A 16227-nucleotide genomic window follows, 5' to 3' on the forward strand; every position below is an offset into this window, starting at 1 on the left:
GCCTGATTCCAGGAGCGGCCTTGGAGGTCCTGGGGTCGAGGGGGACCTTATCGATGGCAGTGGTCTTCAGTCTTCCAGTTGCCAGTGGGAGCCGATCTGAGCTCGTGAGGTCCTCCAGGTGGTCGGCTACAGCTAGGCCACAAAGAAGTATGGTGACACAGGGAAGAGTCGCACCTCGTCACAAGGGTCTCCCGGAAGTGACGTGGTGACATGTACTGGCTCTATGGTTGTGTGGGGGATGGTAATGTGTATTGTGGGGGGGTAGCATGGGGTGTTGGAAGGCCTTAGGGAGGTGGTCAAAAAATTGCAGCGGGGGGATGGGGGGAGGAGTGGGGAGCCCAGCTGTGGGGGCGGGGGTTGGGACAGGTGGCAGTTCAGTCAGAACGGTGGGGGGAGTTCTGAAGTTCTAGGCCTTAATTAGGGGATCCATTTTTGGTTCATGAGGACTGTTGTTTTTTTTGTCCCACTTTCAGTTTATAGCGGTGTTTGGGTCTAATGAGAATGGATATGCAGCTACGCATGTCACCGGTAAATCCCATAGATCTGGTCTCTGCACTTCGTGGCTGGAGATCGAGAAGGAAGGACGTATCCCCAGGACCTGCAGGGATCAGCAGGACACGGGGAAAGCGACGGAACAAGGTAAGTGGGTTTTTTTTAGTTAAAAGCGACCCCAAGTGTCACTCGGGATAACCGCTAGGGGGTTAAATTTAGAGCAGGTTGGTTGACATTGTTGTTTAACTTGGGGTTAATATTTGGGTAAATTGGTTGAGAAAGTGGTATATATGATTGTTGTATATTAATGGATTTGTTAATTTTGTCTGCAAATTGTATATGTTGTTTATTCGCTTATTCGTTTATTCGCTATTTATTGTTGGTAAAAATGGTTATTTATTTTGTTAAAAAAAGGCTACTTGCCAGCCATTTTAAAGTCCGGTGAAGTGTCAGTGTGTTTTTGGGGGTTATAGGCTGGTGAGTTGGGGGGAGAAGCTGATTTGAGTAGGGGGGGAAAGTAAAGGGGGTGGGGGCAAAGGTCCAAGCTACCCTGGTCATGTATTCTGTGTATTCCTGTGTGTCGCAATTGTCATCATTGTGACATCAATTGTCAGCCGGCAATTTGACTACAACAACAAAAGTGTTGCCAAACTTTGTGAAACTGAAAGAAAAGGGTTTCTTGAAGGGAAATTGGGGAAATATCGTTCCCAGTATCTTAGTTTTTGTAACTATCATGTTGTCTGGGAGTAATTCCCTTTTTCATGATTTCCAAAACAAGGATAAAATTATTCAACACATCTCTGAGATGCCACTTAGCAGAAATACTGCTAAAGATGTTAGAAGCTCACCACTGACTTACAAAAGGCAGACTGTTACTCCATGTTCTGGGATGAAAGCACAAATATAAATATTCATGCAAGGCTAGCAGTAATTTTGCATTATGGTGTTGGTGACATCATGAGAGAAGAGCTGGTAAAACTAGTGTCTGCCACAAAACACAAGGGATAGATACCTACAGTGCTGTGATGGAGGCTTTTTTTGTCAAAAGACGTAAGACCAGAAAAAGTGGTTTCAATTACTAGTGAACTGGGGACCTTCTATGGTGGGGGCAAAATCTGGTTTCATACAGTTCTTTGTTCACATCAAGTCATTCAGTTCCATTGTATTATACATCAAGAAGCTGTTTGTTCCTGGGAAAGCAGCAAAATATTTTGACAATGTTTTCAAAGATGTCATAAAATTGTTAATTACATCATGGCTGGTACTCAGAATTTTCAGTTTCAAGCACTTCTTAAAGGGGGGTTCCGGCACAGTAAAATTGTTTACTTACGTACAATAACGTTCGGTGGCTGAGGAGAGGTTCTGGAGAGATTTCTAGCTTGCTTGGATGAAAATAGGTTGTTTATGAATAAAAAAGGGCAGGAATATCCACAGCTCACTGATATGGCCTGGCTTACCAACCTCGTTTTTACAGATTTTACACTACACTTCAATGACACTACACTACTGAACAAACAACTACAAGGTGTAGGGAAAACGGCAGAAAGGATGTTTTGTGATATCAAAACATTTGAGAAAAAACTGCAGGTTTTTGAAAGAGACCTTGAAAGCTGGCTGATGAAATTATTTCCAAATTTAAAAATGCATTCAGAAAATTCTACATTTGCAGAAAATCCTACAAGCCATCAGGAAATCTGGAAGGAAATTTCTAGCATTGTAGCAGCTGCAAAGGTGAATTGTAGTAACTAATTTTTACAGTTCCGTAGAATGGAGACAACTCTGTGTTCTCTTACTCCTCGAGATAAAGCCAAATTTGAAGAACTTGATCTTTCTCTGCTTACACTGGTTAGATTTTGAAAATCTGGAAATGGATCTTTTGGAATTTCAAGAAAGCTCTTATTTGGAAAAATAAATTCTATGACCGGCATGAAACACTAGACAAGATAGAAGGGATGACAAATGACAGCATTTAGTTCTTAAAAAGGGGTTCCTTAAAGTGTGGAATTCTCTGCCAAATAATTTTAAGTCAATGAAATCATTTGGGATTGCTTTCCTTACTTTGTTTGGATCATCTTATGCTTGCGAGCAGCTGTTTTCAGTTTTGAATTATAATAAATCTGACTCCAGAAACAGACAGACAGAACACACAGATGACCTGAGTGCTGTATGTGTTGCTCTAAAACTTACAAAGTATGAGCCAAGCTTAGACAAATTATCAGCATGCATACAACAACAAAAATCACAATAATTGTTCAAAAGCATGTCAAATGAAAACTTTTACCTTTCAATAAAAAGTTGTTTGTATCATTAAAAGCTCTGTTATTGTGTTTTTCTTTTAAGACAAAAGATGTTAATTTATGAGTGATTTTTTAAACTAAAATCTCAGTATTCAGGTTTAATTGCCGTGTTGGCACTTTGCGATAAACAAGGGGGTTTTGGGTTGCAGTTTGGGCACAGGTGTCCACTGTTGGCCATGTCTGCCACTGTTTAGGGTTGTAATTATAAACTACTAATTTATAACTGTTTTGCACATCAGGTAGATGCTTTGGAAAGCACAAATGAATATTGCATGTATGTACTGATTGTTTTCTTTTTTTTTCCTCTCTTCTATAAAAGAAAATGGCGCAAAAGTGATTTTAAACTATACCAAAGTTAATGGCAGATTATGTGGCTCTCATTCCTAATGGTAAGAGAATTCTTGTGTCAGCTGGTAAGGAATGAAGGTTGGACAATTACTACATTTACTTAGTGTTTTTTTAGGCAAATTCCCCTATCCTGGGGTTGGGGACCACTGATATACTAGAACTCTTGCGGTCAAATGCATTAAAGCATACCTAAACTCAGAATTTGCACTTTAGATAAAATGGTAGGCAACCCTTTTATGTAAAGTAAAAATTCTGTAGTTTTTAAAAAACTTTTTAAAAAAAAAGTAAAAAAAAAAAAAAAGGGGTGCAGCACCACCCCCTAAATCTGAATGAATTGGAGGGCTCTTGGGCGCATTTGTCAAAAGGAAAAAATATTGCTGATCTCACGCATGCACAGTGAGAATGGCAATTTTTTTCCCACCTACGTCACCCAGTCTCGCACCTGGGTCAGGTGACGTAGGAAGAAGAAGCCAGAAGAAGGGGAGAAGATCCTCTTTAATAGTTTGTTACACACTTTACATAACACAGTGACATCAACCCGTGACCAGTAATAATGTTTAAGAGATCATATTAGAGCAAGTGACCCATCATAAGTAACTCAAAAACACAAATAGTTTAATTGTAACCCCGAAAAAGGGGAGAGGGATTATGCAGACTGAGCCCATGTGATTTTTTCCCCTCCTTTTAAGTAAACATTAAAAAAACACCATGAATATATGTATTCACATTAATTTGATTGACATTTTAAGATGAAGATTGTAGAGAATACACTGATTTTTTTTTTCTCTACTCAATACAAAAAAAAACTTTTTTTTTTGGTTGGACATACACTTTAGGTAAAAGTTGTAAATGTAAAAATATAGAAAAATAAGATTCTGTGATTTATTAGATTGCCTAGCCATAAAGGTCATTTATTATCATTAGGTGTATGGTATAATATGTTTTGTCTCACATGAGGCATTAAAGATAACAATGTAAGTAGAGGGTAGGTTAGTGTAGATCAGTGTTTCTTATCCAGGGTTGCTCCAAAGGTTGCCAAACAATAATGTTTTCTAGCAATCTTGAACGATGCCATTCTCATTAGCCAGTAATGTAGGAAGGATTCTTCCCACTGACCACCCATTAATGTACTGTGATCTGTGTCTAAAGAAATTATAGTAGGGGTTTCCCAAGACCTGAAAGTTATTTTTAAAAGGGTTCCCCCATGTAAAAAAAAGGTCAAGAAAGGCTGAACTAGGGTGTCACTGAAAACTGTATCCAAAATATTTAAAACTTTATTACCTAATATTTCCTCCATTTCCTCCCTCTAGGTCAACTTTCATCTGGAAGTAGAAAAGTTTTGAGCTCCAGGTTGTTGGGATATTTGTCCATCCTCCTGCAGTGTGCCATCTGTGCCCTCCTTGTTTATGCCCTCATTTTTGAAGGTGGTGACTTGGTTGTCAGTGGATGCCAAAAGATCGGCTTTTATAATTACTGCCTGTACAACAAAACTCTTGGGAACTGTGAATGTATTTTTGATATTAATGATCCGAGTTTGGCTGGGAGAACCAGCAAACATGGATTTGTCTTGACCAATCTCTTGACCTATTCTTCGTTGGTCTTCCTTATGATGAATATCCTGGTAATGATTTTTGCTCAGTGTTTGAAAGAAGGAGATCTCTGGAAATTTTCACTGGGACTTAATTGTCTTAGCCTGGTTGTACTTAGCATTGGAATGGCCATTTTTGTTTCTGTATATTGGGATCTGTTTAATTTTTCTCAAGTGACCCCTGGATTCCTGGCTGTGCTGGTGGCATTGGGTGGCATGTCTCTACTCTGCTGGATCATACCACATAATATCAGCTTTGCCAATTAGATGTTTAGAGAAGTGAATCTTTTTCTCTTGTGAAAGTGTAACGTCTTTTTACTTTATTACTAGCTATTGATTTGCACAGCCTTAACCACTACATATAACCACTGAAACCTTACATTATACGTAGTACATATTTCTAAGTTTTCAAAGTGTGCCTAAACCCATCTGTGCCCACCTTGGAGAGACATCTGTCTTGGTGACAAGTGTTACTGAGGGCAAATCTTCACAATGGAGATGCTGGGTGCAAAATGCCTGAGAAAGATTCCAGTCTTTCCAAAAGAAAGTTCCTCTGACTTTTTTCTTGGGTTTATAATAATTATTTTTGCATGGGCTTCTAAATACTGTGTTCCTTGTTTACGTTATATTTGTATTCATCATATAAAACCTAAATATGCACTGTTATCACTTTACATTAAATACACTTATGAAATAATATGAGTAGGTATTTATGTTGGTAAATTGAAGGGCATCAGTATTGCCTGTGATCTCCATGCAGCTGTCTAATTCTGTGCCGTGTCTCTGTGCAGGTAGAATCAAGGACTAGCTTTCTGATGCCCAGCGATCTGAAGGGTGGGGGAATATTCAAGTAGCAGGTGGGAAGGAAAAAACACAGATCCATACAGAATGTATGAAGTAAAAATAGGGATATGCCTGTACTATAGGTCTTCAGGTACAGATTTCTCTCCAGCAAGGAGAACAATGAGCACTAAATCTCCTGTGACAGGCAGTCAGAAGCAGCAGTGCCTTAAGTCACACTTGGAAAAACAGGACCACTAGGGGCACCAATGCTTGCACAAAAGTGGTGTGAGCCCTAAGAAGGGCCAAGGCACAGAGTCTAAGCAGCAAACAGGTGTTCTCCAGAGCCTATAGTGGTGAGGATGATGCGCTACTGATTACCGCTAGGTTGCAGTCCTTGGGCACACCAGGTTGGGTACACGGATACGGTACTAAAACACAAGGCAGAAGAATTGTCAAGGAAGGCTGGAGTGAAGGGGGGCAGGTCACAAGCCAGGGGTCAAATACCAGGGATCCAGGAAATAGACATCATTGACACAGGGGCCACTACAGACATAGGGAACGGAGGAGACACTGGGTGCAACAGGAGTCATAAGAGACTGAAGAAGAGAATGGGCTGAAAACTACAGACTGGGCAACAAGGGGGTAACACAGGAGCTGGACAGAGGAAACACTGAATTATACAACAGGTGAAGAGGAACAAGCTCAGTAGAACTATGGGCTCGGCACTAGTGGAGACACGTTGCATAAACGCTGAGTGCTGTGTCTGAGCTAGTTAAAAAGCCAAGGGTGATTTAGAGGCTTTTTTTCTGATTGGCCGGCAGGAGGGGCGATACTGATCAAATCTGGAAAAACAGGCGCACCCGGGCCCAGAACTGCAGGCTTGCACAGGAGAGAGGTGCCTGTGCTTTAGCAAGGAAGAGGTATGCGTGACACCTTACATCTCACACTACAAATATACATCTATGAGGCTGTAGACACAAGCCACAAATGCACTGTTAACTTTTTAAAAGGGATTTAGGACCAACAATAAACCTTTCCTGGTATTTATAGATAGCAAATAATCTTTGTCACAATTTAGGCTTTGCATGTACATGGGATGATTCTCAACCAATACAAACAAATGCATACAAGATACAACAGATGCAAAGGATAGGCATATATTGCCTGTAATGACATTCATACTAAGAATTCTGGTTAAATGATTGGGGACAGGGACTTGGTAAATTGTAGGTTTCAGCACTTTGGTAAAGCTTTGGGTTCACTGACATTTCACCCAAAGACCTACAAAGTAATGGTTCAGATGATACAGCTTTTGTACAATTGTCTGCTGTGTGAATGTCTATCGGTTCTTTTGGTTGTTTGTTCAAACAAAACACTTTCTTTGCATGTTGTATAATAATATCTAAACCTGTGTCTAATGTCTCTGGTCCAGGTCTTCTCTAATCAAATTTGGTTTTGTGTTGACTTCCTTCTTTAAATCAGCTATTAAATTGTTATCAAGCTCTGTGCATTCTGCTGCTTATGAAAAGGCCAGTGGGTCAGTGACTTTCATCACCATTTCTATATTGTGCATATTCTGTGAACACTTTTCTGTTTTTATCTCTAGTTGTTGGATTAAAGCAGAGGCCAAATGTACGGTCTGTTCTCCTTGCCAGGAGATGTCATTGAGGACTTTTCTCTCCAGGTGTTCCAGTTGTCTTCTGATGTCACTGAACAAAATGATGGCTTTCTCTGTGTTTCCGGGAGCCTTTTCTTGGGCCTCAGTCACAGATTTACCTAGACTTTGGACCTTTTCTTTGATTCTTCTTTGTTTGAGGTCAGGTTTTGCAAAAAAACTTTCATTGCCTCCCGTTTTATTTCAAAGGCTTTATTCAGAAGCTCTACCTCCATGTTTTCTACTGAAGCACAGCGGCATAGGGCAAAGACAGAGGCATCGGGCATCAAAACAGTACAATTTAAAAGACTTCCTATTGGCAGAGCACTTCCTGTTCTCAAGAGAAACCCAAGCTTCCAATGAGTTTTCTCCTGGAAACTCGCCTTGAACCAACACATCCTGCTCAATCGGGAGAGACTTGAAACTTTCCACAATGTTGCACAGTTTCTGATTCTTCTCCAGCACAGGATGGCGTTCAAAGCTTCGTATACATTCAGGACAGGAATATTGTCTGGAAGCCTCCTGGAAATCCAGCGTGTTTCCAATGCAGGCATAGCAAAAAATATGGCCACATTCCACCATCACAGGGTCGGTATAAATGTCTAGGCAAATGGAACAGTTTAGTTCCTCTCAGAGATTTCCACACGCCATGGGTGTGGGGATAGAGTATCTCCTTTCTCCCAGGATCAAGTGCTTGCAAGCTGACATATGTCATGTGAAGATAAGGATGACAATTTGGTTACATTTGAAAAGATCTGAGATGAAACTTTGGTCTTTTAGTTATGGTCAAGGAATGGTATGGGTGCATGGCCAAGATGAGGATCACTGGGTGGGTGAACAACTTACAAGAGAACCCATACCTGCAGTAAAAAAAGAATCAATGAAAAGAGTAAAAGGAACAAAGTCTTGAAAAATAACAGCAAGCCCACAAACATAATATTATCCTTTCTCCATGGCACACAGGAAAAAACCTACAGTTTCCCTGTTATGTGTAATAGCACCAACCACCTTATCTTTGGTGTCCATGTTTAACAGAAATAGATCAGAACTGGGAGATTTGTAAAGTTATATACAAGCTCTGGTGACCCACCCTACCCGCTGTTGTGATGAATGGCTGCATAGAATGAGGAGGGTGGATACATTTTTGAAAGACTATTTACATTCATCTGTCACTGTCCTGCCATCTTTTACTTTTGGTGCTTACTGGTGATGGCCACCCCAAGCTTTTTATCACTGCCCATCAGTTTATGGAGGACTATTCACAAGAAGACAGAAATCATTCAACATCACACAATGGGTGCACTTTTAGGGAGAAATTAGCAGCCTTGAGGCATACCAGCTCCAATCTATTCATATATGGAACTTTCATTGATTAGAATTAGAGACCACACTTTACAGAGGGGACTTGACGAGACAGCATGGCTTCTATATATATTTTCTAAACACATTTTTAATGCAGTTTTTGTGTGCAAAGCTCTTTCCATGTACACTTTGCTTTAGAAACTAGTTGTAGATTGTTTATTTCAGTTGCCATTCTTGTTTGCCTATCCTTGTTCAAACATGTTCTTTAGCACTAAATTAGCATAACAGCTAAAATAATTACCATATAATACTTTAGCCTATTTTGTTATCTTCATATCTTCAGACTACCACCCCAGTCACATAATGCAGCATGGAGGGGGTTCATAAGGATGGTAGTGCAGGTGTTTGATCCAGTTACCCAGCTTATAAAAAGAAACCTTTCAGCTACATCATCCAAACCCACGTCACAAATTAAACTCACCATATTACTTTGTGTCTGACTGTGGGACATGTGATTGCGGGGATAACACAGCTCAATTCTTCAATCAGCCTTTTTGCAAATATTTACTATCAAGGTGTGTCTATCAGAGGAAAAATGTGGTTGGCTTATCACCCGAGATTAAAGGAATTTATTCCTGGTCACTGATTGATTTTAGAACAGCTTATTGCCTACTGTTTTCACCCAAACTACAGTGACTGGGAATAGCCTTTCAGCCTTTCTGTCTGGTTATAACCTCCAAAACTTTCTTGGTAGTTAAAAACTTTGCAATGGTCTCTCAATGGCACTTTCAATATTATAATTGCAGTTACAATTTAAACTGAATCTTGTGATCATCTAAAAGTATTTGATGTGCTATCTACACATTTGCTGTTTCAGTGTTATAATAATTTAAACTACTATATTTAACTTAAATTTAAATCGTGACACAAATTATTATGGAACAGAGCGAAAAAGAATATATGTAACCCTAGAAGAACCTAGAGATTGATGAAAGGAAGCAAAGTGATAGAGATCAATGGAGAAGAGCAAAGAGGGAGATAGAAACAGGGAGATATAAAAAAAAAACACAGATAGAGGGGAACAAGGAGAGATCAATAGAAAGAAAGTGGTGCATGACTTGGAAAGAAATCCTTTCCAGGTTTGCTAGATCACCCAGCTTCACAGATGAAAGTGTATCCTCTGCAGCCTTGGTAAGCTTTAATAAATCAGCCCCAGAGATGGAGGGGGACAAAGAGTAAAGATACCAATGGAGAAAGTGAAAAAAAAGACCAATTGTGTTTTAAAGTCAAAGGAGCATTTATATAATAAATATTTTTGTTCTTTATGCATTATGTACCATAACTTTGTAAATGTGATCAACCTAATATAGATAATGTGTTAAAATTTTAATACATTTGATTTTATGTGTTAAATAATATATATTCACATGGAGGTAATCATGTTCACTCAATACATTAGCACTTTCTGCATACCATTTCAGCACAGTAACTGTGCTTTACAGCTATTGTCTAGAAGTCTATATTTTTATTTTGACTGGAAAAATGGCCCCTATGAAAGTGAATGACTTTTATCTAGCTGCAAAGAAATAGGATTGGTCGCAATGTTTTGTACAATGATGAAAAAGATACACATTTAAAGATATTCACATTTATTAATGTATGTGCAGGCTAACTGCAATATGGTTATTATATAGGAAGCTTAGGCTTTAATAGTTTCCTTTTCTGCTGCCCTCTACTATTACCTGAAGGTCAGCAGGAGGAACCACAGAGGGAAGTAGACATCTAATACTCCCAAGGAGCGTCAGATGAAGAAGTTCCTTAAGGCAACAGTATCTTAGGAATACAGAGACGAATGGCAATTACAATTATAGTGCTTCTTCTATTTCAAATTCCAATTTTGCATCTTTTAACTAGGAACATTTCCTAACATAAATGGAATTTATTTCAGCCCCTGGACATATGGCTCCTTTTGCAGGTATTGCTCTCCTTTATTTTCACCTGGTGATTTCTGTCCCAGGGAGACAACACTCATCATACTGTATCCACAGATGAGAAACGCTGTCACCCAAGGTTAGGGCAACAGAACACCTTAAAACGCCTCTACTAATAGGGGAGAACTAAGAACAAAACTAACCAAACATGCAACACAAAGAACAGTATGTGATCAACAAATTTCTGGCTGGATCAACAGCCATTTAATCCACTGGACAGATAAAATAAAACACTTTTAATTGTACATTAAACAGACCAAACAGAATCAAATAGAAGATCACTGTTAGAGATTACATATCCCTCAACTACAGGATAAGCAGGTAAATAAAAAGTGCAACTCAGAGGAGTTAACTTTTAAAAAAGCTATTATAATTAGACTGACCAGTTAAAAGTAAAATATAGCAAAAATACAAATGTTATGCTTTGCACATGGCTACAATACAGTACACGAATGCTGACATCTTGGTATTTTGATTCTGAGTCTTAATACAACTTTTTCCCACATATATCACAGAATGAAGAGGCTCAGTAAAAGTGATGGTGAAGGTGAAGAGTTGTCTTATTTGGTCATACAATTCATAAAAGGTAGCCCTCAATGCCGGCGGAAATGCTGGATTATCGAACAATGGTGTCATGGGCCCGGGTCTCGTAGACAATTTGCCCGATCTAAGGAGAGTGTCCCAAATACGTAATAAATCCACGGTAAGTGGAGGCATGGGGGAGTTCAGCCGTAATAAAGACCGGTCCACCCATGGCAGAGACCGGAGACTCACTGGGGACAGAAGTTCTTCCAGTAGAACCCATTCTTTTGACTCCCGACTGTGAAACCAGTCAGTCATGCGCACTAAGACTGAGGCTCTATAGTAAGAAACAATATCAGGGGCCCCCACTCCTCCTCCACATTTGGGTTTAACCAGTATGCTGAATGCCAATCTGGGACGCTTCTTATGCCATAGGAATTGTAGAAACAACCTATGTATTTTACGCAGATAAGCAGTAGGTAAAAATTCATAAAAGGTCTGTTCTCCAGTCCCATAATCCAAGTATATCCTGAATCTTTTATTTTATAGGTGCAGGTAACATGGCCATTTATATTAGATGTTGTCTAATCCCCAAACACTTGCTCTTTAGATCATTGTCCTCCTGATATCTTTGCAGTTCTGGAACTTGGAATTGACTTTTGTACAGTAAAAAGAAACTGGAACCACTGGAACCACATGTCCACCGCATGTCCACCAATGCTTAGCTGAAAAAGATCTCTCTGACATACTTTAAAGGATCATCATCGTCAGACTTAGTATTGGATAAAACTGAGTGGTTTGTCAAGTCTTTGGGACGTGACAATGTCAGTTTTTGGCTACAGGATGCTTCTGGAGAAGTTGGAGATATCTCATCTTTGTCCGTGCAGAGGTCTTTTGTTTTTTCCTCTTCTATGTCAGTTTCAGCTTCCAGCTCACTGTCCTGCTCAATTTTACTCTAAAGTAGAAACACAATTACAGTTGTAAAAAGAGCAAGATGGAATTTGTTTTCCAACTGTACATTATTAGGCATAATAAGTTTCTTGGACATGTAAAAAGGGTTCTTTATACTAATAATACCAGCAACAATCTTCCAATGGGATTATATGTCAAAGTAGCTTGTTTTGTGCATTTAAACTACCAATGTTTTTTAATGAATCCTAACAAATGATGTATATAAACTGTCTGCAACTAAGCCTACCCCCTGTAGTACCCAGAGCTCACCACATTGTCTTCAGCCTTATGTCTTCAGCCTTACAATTGAAAGATTCAGAGCATCTCTTCAAGCTAAATTCTGTCATAAGCAAATATAGTGAAAAAAACATGTAATATGTGTATTCTTAGCTGAATCTTGGTGTACTTTGTGTATTTTTTCTAAATCAGCAATTAGGGGAAAACGTTGTCTCTGTTCTGTACCCCCTCCTGTAGTTTTCTAACTCTGCTCTATGCACAGACCATGTGCACTGCAATGGGGTGGCTGCTTTTTCTTTGCAGATATTTTATAACCAATAACTGGGTTTGTAAAGACATCTGATGCACACAATGAATTTATTTCCATTGTGATTACTGGTGAATGCATTTAATTATATTTTGTTTTTATTATTTTTACCCAAAAACCCAGTTTATTGATGTTGCCTCTATCTAAGCAGTCATACTTCCCAAGGTCAGAAGAAGACCAAAGAGGAAGAGGAGACAGTGTGTCCAATGACCAGACGTCAGAAAAAAATAGAACATACTACAGGTGGGGGCCTCAGGGCGTGCAAGGGGTGACAGGGTTTAGGAGATTTATTCAAACACTTTTTAATGATGACAAAGTTATTTTTAGTTGACTTGTAATTTTTAACCTCTAGTGGTCCAAACCCCCCAGCCCTTTCTTTTCTATGTTGGGCTGTACGTTCTGATGAATCAGCTAAGCTTTAAATCTTCAGATTAGAAACACAAAAGTCTGTTGATCTGTTTGCTTCAGTTGTATGTCACTTTTATTACATACCTTGTGTAATATCTCTAATGCGTAGTCAACCAGTTCTTTTTCATTCATACAGTAAATGGTGCGCTTTTGGGGAGATCTGGACGTGCAATACAAAATGTACACAGTGAATATTTTTGGAAGCTCATTTTCAGATCATGCCTGTCTGCAATATCACACAAAAACACATCCTGGTTTTTAAAGCAGAACTAAACCCAAAGATAAAAAAGGAAGGGGAAGGTGATGTCCCATCAATAAAATAACCTTACCTGCCTAATCACATTTTTTAATTAGCTGCCATCCTTTCCCTTTTCTCCCTGTTTTTGCTCTGTGGCCATCCTAATAGGTCAGGATTCCTTCAGTCTCAGCAGCCACAGTCAGGATGTGCTGGGTACCTCGGAATCCTACTCTGAAGTGCACATATATAGGTCAGCAATTCACTTGACAGCTTTAGACAGTCATCAGGAAGGTGAGAATTGCAGAAGAGACATCACCTGTCCCTTTTATAATAAAGCCCTGCCTGAACCTAAACTTTAAAAAATGGAACTTGAGTTCCCCTTTAAAAGGAGCCTACCACCAGACCATTTTTTTCAAAAGACTCCTTACTTTGGGGTAAGGGCATGTAGGATAACAATATAGGCAATGAGGAGTTGGGAATGTTTTAATTATATATTATGCCAGCAGTAATTCCATTTTAAGGTTTTTGTTTTGCAGAAAACATAGCAATCAATCAAGCAGATTTAATCTCTATAAAATGTGTGAGTTGTTATTTTCTGACAATTACGAAATTAAAGTGTGCAATATTATTGAGCTTTGTAAATTATATTTGACACAATAACCTCTACAAGCAACATGATGCGTCATTTTCTAGAAGCCTGTGTCTATGGACCCCACTGACAATGCTGAGCTGTTGTTCTGAATACGGAAGGAGCCTTAGGCTATGTATGCACATGCAAAATTTGTTGTTGGAAGGGGTCTTTCACGATCCTTTCCAACGACTTACGATTGCACTATGCATGAACGCTCTACATACAGCACCATTTTCTATAAAGAGGGGAGGGGGAGAATGATGGAGCTGCACCCCACTGCGCTCTCTCTCCCTTCACTTCCATTACCATCGTTCCTCATCCATCGTCTGTGGTTTTTGCCAGGACGGTCCTTCAGACGATGAGCCCTGTACACATGCAAGATTTTCGTCTCATATCAGCCCTGAGCCGTTTACCGAATGAGAACCATTGCACGTGTGTACCTAGCTTTAGAGTGACAGACAACACAATGTAATGTAAGATCTGCTGCCTGGTTGTCCCCTTCCTTAGAACAATGTCACCTAACTGTCCAACAACCCAACTTCCTAGGGCTGCCACAACTGCAGGAGGGGTGGGTAATGAATTGGTAAGTGGGACGTAATACTGCTCCTCTGAATAAAAATTTCATATATTTCAAAACTAGCGTGAAAAAAAATTCTAAAACTTAAGTTCTAAAGCAAACTTTTTAAAAATCAGTTACTGAATTAATTTCAAGGTGAGTGGTCAAGGATTGGTGAAATGCTAAGTAATACCTGTCCTTTTTCTTCACACCACTTGCACATGGCTTCTTTGTGATTGGTTTGTCTTCCGTCATCCACTGTGGTAGGATCCTCTTTTTTGCTTTGGATTCATTGCTATCCATTACACTAAATGATTTACATAAAAGAAAAATTACATTTTTTGTTACACTGAAATTTAAATAGATCTGAACCCTAAATGTACAGCGTTGCATTGCACATTATAAACAACTGCCATTTTATTACTGATCTCTTGCAGCCTATGTCACCCCACCAAAGTGCGAGATCGGGTGATGTAGGATGAAGACTGAGGACTGCACATGCCTGAGATCGGCAAATTTTTCTGTTCGAGCAAGGTATCCCAGGAGGCTTTGTGCTCCCATTCATCCTCGACCACCTAGGCGGCAGAGAATTAGGGGGCTGTGCTGCACCCTTTTTTTGGGTGCTGCACCTAAAACAACAAAATAAAAAAACACTTTTGGCTAGGTGCACTTCTAGGGGGCAATCACATTATAATATATAGCAGTAACCTGCACAGTAACGCATGATTTTATTCTGAATGGCACCTTGCTGGCAGACATACATTGCAGAAATGGTAATTGCACCATTGTTTGGTGTAGTTTCATGTATGGCAGCCCATTGCTTTAATATAAAACGTGCAGTCAGCTTATTGGCAGCTCCCAGAATTGATGCCAGTGATGTGATAACTGCTATCAGCAGCTTTATCTGATTAGCAGCTTTATCTGATCCCCTTTAATTCAGCTCAGCCCACGTGCTTCCCTTACCTGCACACAGCCACTTCCGCATTCCAACAGCTCTGCGCCTCCCATACTGCGCTGCCACGCCCATTCCTGTCCTGCGCGGCGCAATGGATTCTGGGAAGACTACCGCTGAAAATGTTGATTTGAAAAAGTTCAAAATGCATCTAACCATTTGTACAGCAGGTGGCGCTGTTCGCTGCACAGGAAGAACTGGAATTGCAGATTTCACTTTCTAATGCAGAATTGCTGTGTCCATTATTATATTATTAATATTATTATTATTATTATTAATAAACAGGATTTATATAGCGCCAACATATTAAGCAGCGTTGTACATTAAATAGGGATCTCACTCAATGCCCATTCTATACCTACCATAATAAATAATTAAAATATAACACTATTTGTTATATGGAAGAGTTTATTGTTTGTGATAGATTTGTTCTGAGTTCTATTTGCTCTTCTGTAAACTCAATAAAAACCTAATAAAATGTATTTTAAAAAGGCAAAGGGACCAAGTCCTGTACCTGAATTTAGATTTCTGCATACTAGTGGGAAGGCAGCTGAGAATTGAAGCAGCAGGGCACTGGAATTATCAAAAAAGAGCATTGTTATATGTCCTAGTCCCTGTAAATGTCCCTTTAGCTGTGCAGCTTGGTGCGTTACATGAAGTGAAACAGTAACTTCTTTTGGCAGGATCAACAGGTAATGAAATTATTTTTAAAGGGGTGGGGAGTTAGTGCTGGTGAACACATGAATATAATGTCATTTATATTTGATGGCAGGTCCACTTTAACCTGCATGAATGCTTTTGAGATGTAAATCTTGCAAATACAAATGGAAAGGACAGCAGAGGGAGTTGAACCCTGGACCCCAACTCTGCAAAGCGGGGGACGGGTATCAAACTCTGGCAAATGGACCCAATCTGGCCCGGCACATCCTTTTTTTTGGCCCCCACAAGAATTCTTAATATGAATTGCAGC

At 39.5% G+C, this 16227-nt stretch overlaps 2 protein-coding genes across 2 annotated transcripts; one reads left to right on the top strand and one right to left on the bottom strand.

Moving 5' to 3' along the window:
• Positions 1-53: 53 nt before the first annotated feature.
• Positions 54-5250, top strand: TMEM140 (transmembrane protein 140). Its single transcript, XM_072398959.1, has 3 exons — positions 54-104; positions 474-639; positions 4448-5250. Exons 1-3 carry the CDS (start codon positions 54-56, stop codon positions 4990-4992), a joined length of 762 nt encoding a protein of 253 aa, XP_072255060.1. The 3' UTR covers positions 4993-5250.
• Positions 5251-10623: 5373 nt separating this feature from the next.
• CYREN (cell cycle regulator of NHEJ) lies at positions 10624-15339 on the bottom strand. Its single transcript, XM_072400170.1, has 4 exons — positions 15269-15339; positions 14499-14612; positions 12965-13040; positions 10624-11932 (listed from the first exon to the last, which is right to left on the bottom strand). Exons 2-4 carry the CDS (start codon positions 14606-14608, stop codon positions 11699-11701), a joined length of 420 nt encoding a protein of 139 aa, XP_072256271.1. The 5' UTR covers positions 14609-14612; positions 15269-15339; the 3' UTR covers positions 10624-11698.
• Positions 15340-16227: the final 888 nt, after the last annotated feature.

The sequence above is a fragment of the Pyxicephalus adspersus genome, chromosome 2 (genome assembly GCF_032062135.1).
Source record: "Pyxicephalus adspersus chromosome 2, UCB_Pads_2.0, whole genome shotgun sequence".
NCBI classification, from domain to species: Eukaryota; Metazoa; Chordata; class Amphibia; order Anura; family Pyxicephalidae; genus Pyxicephalus; species Pyxicephalus adspersus.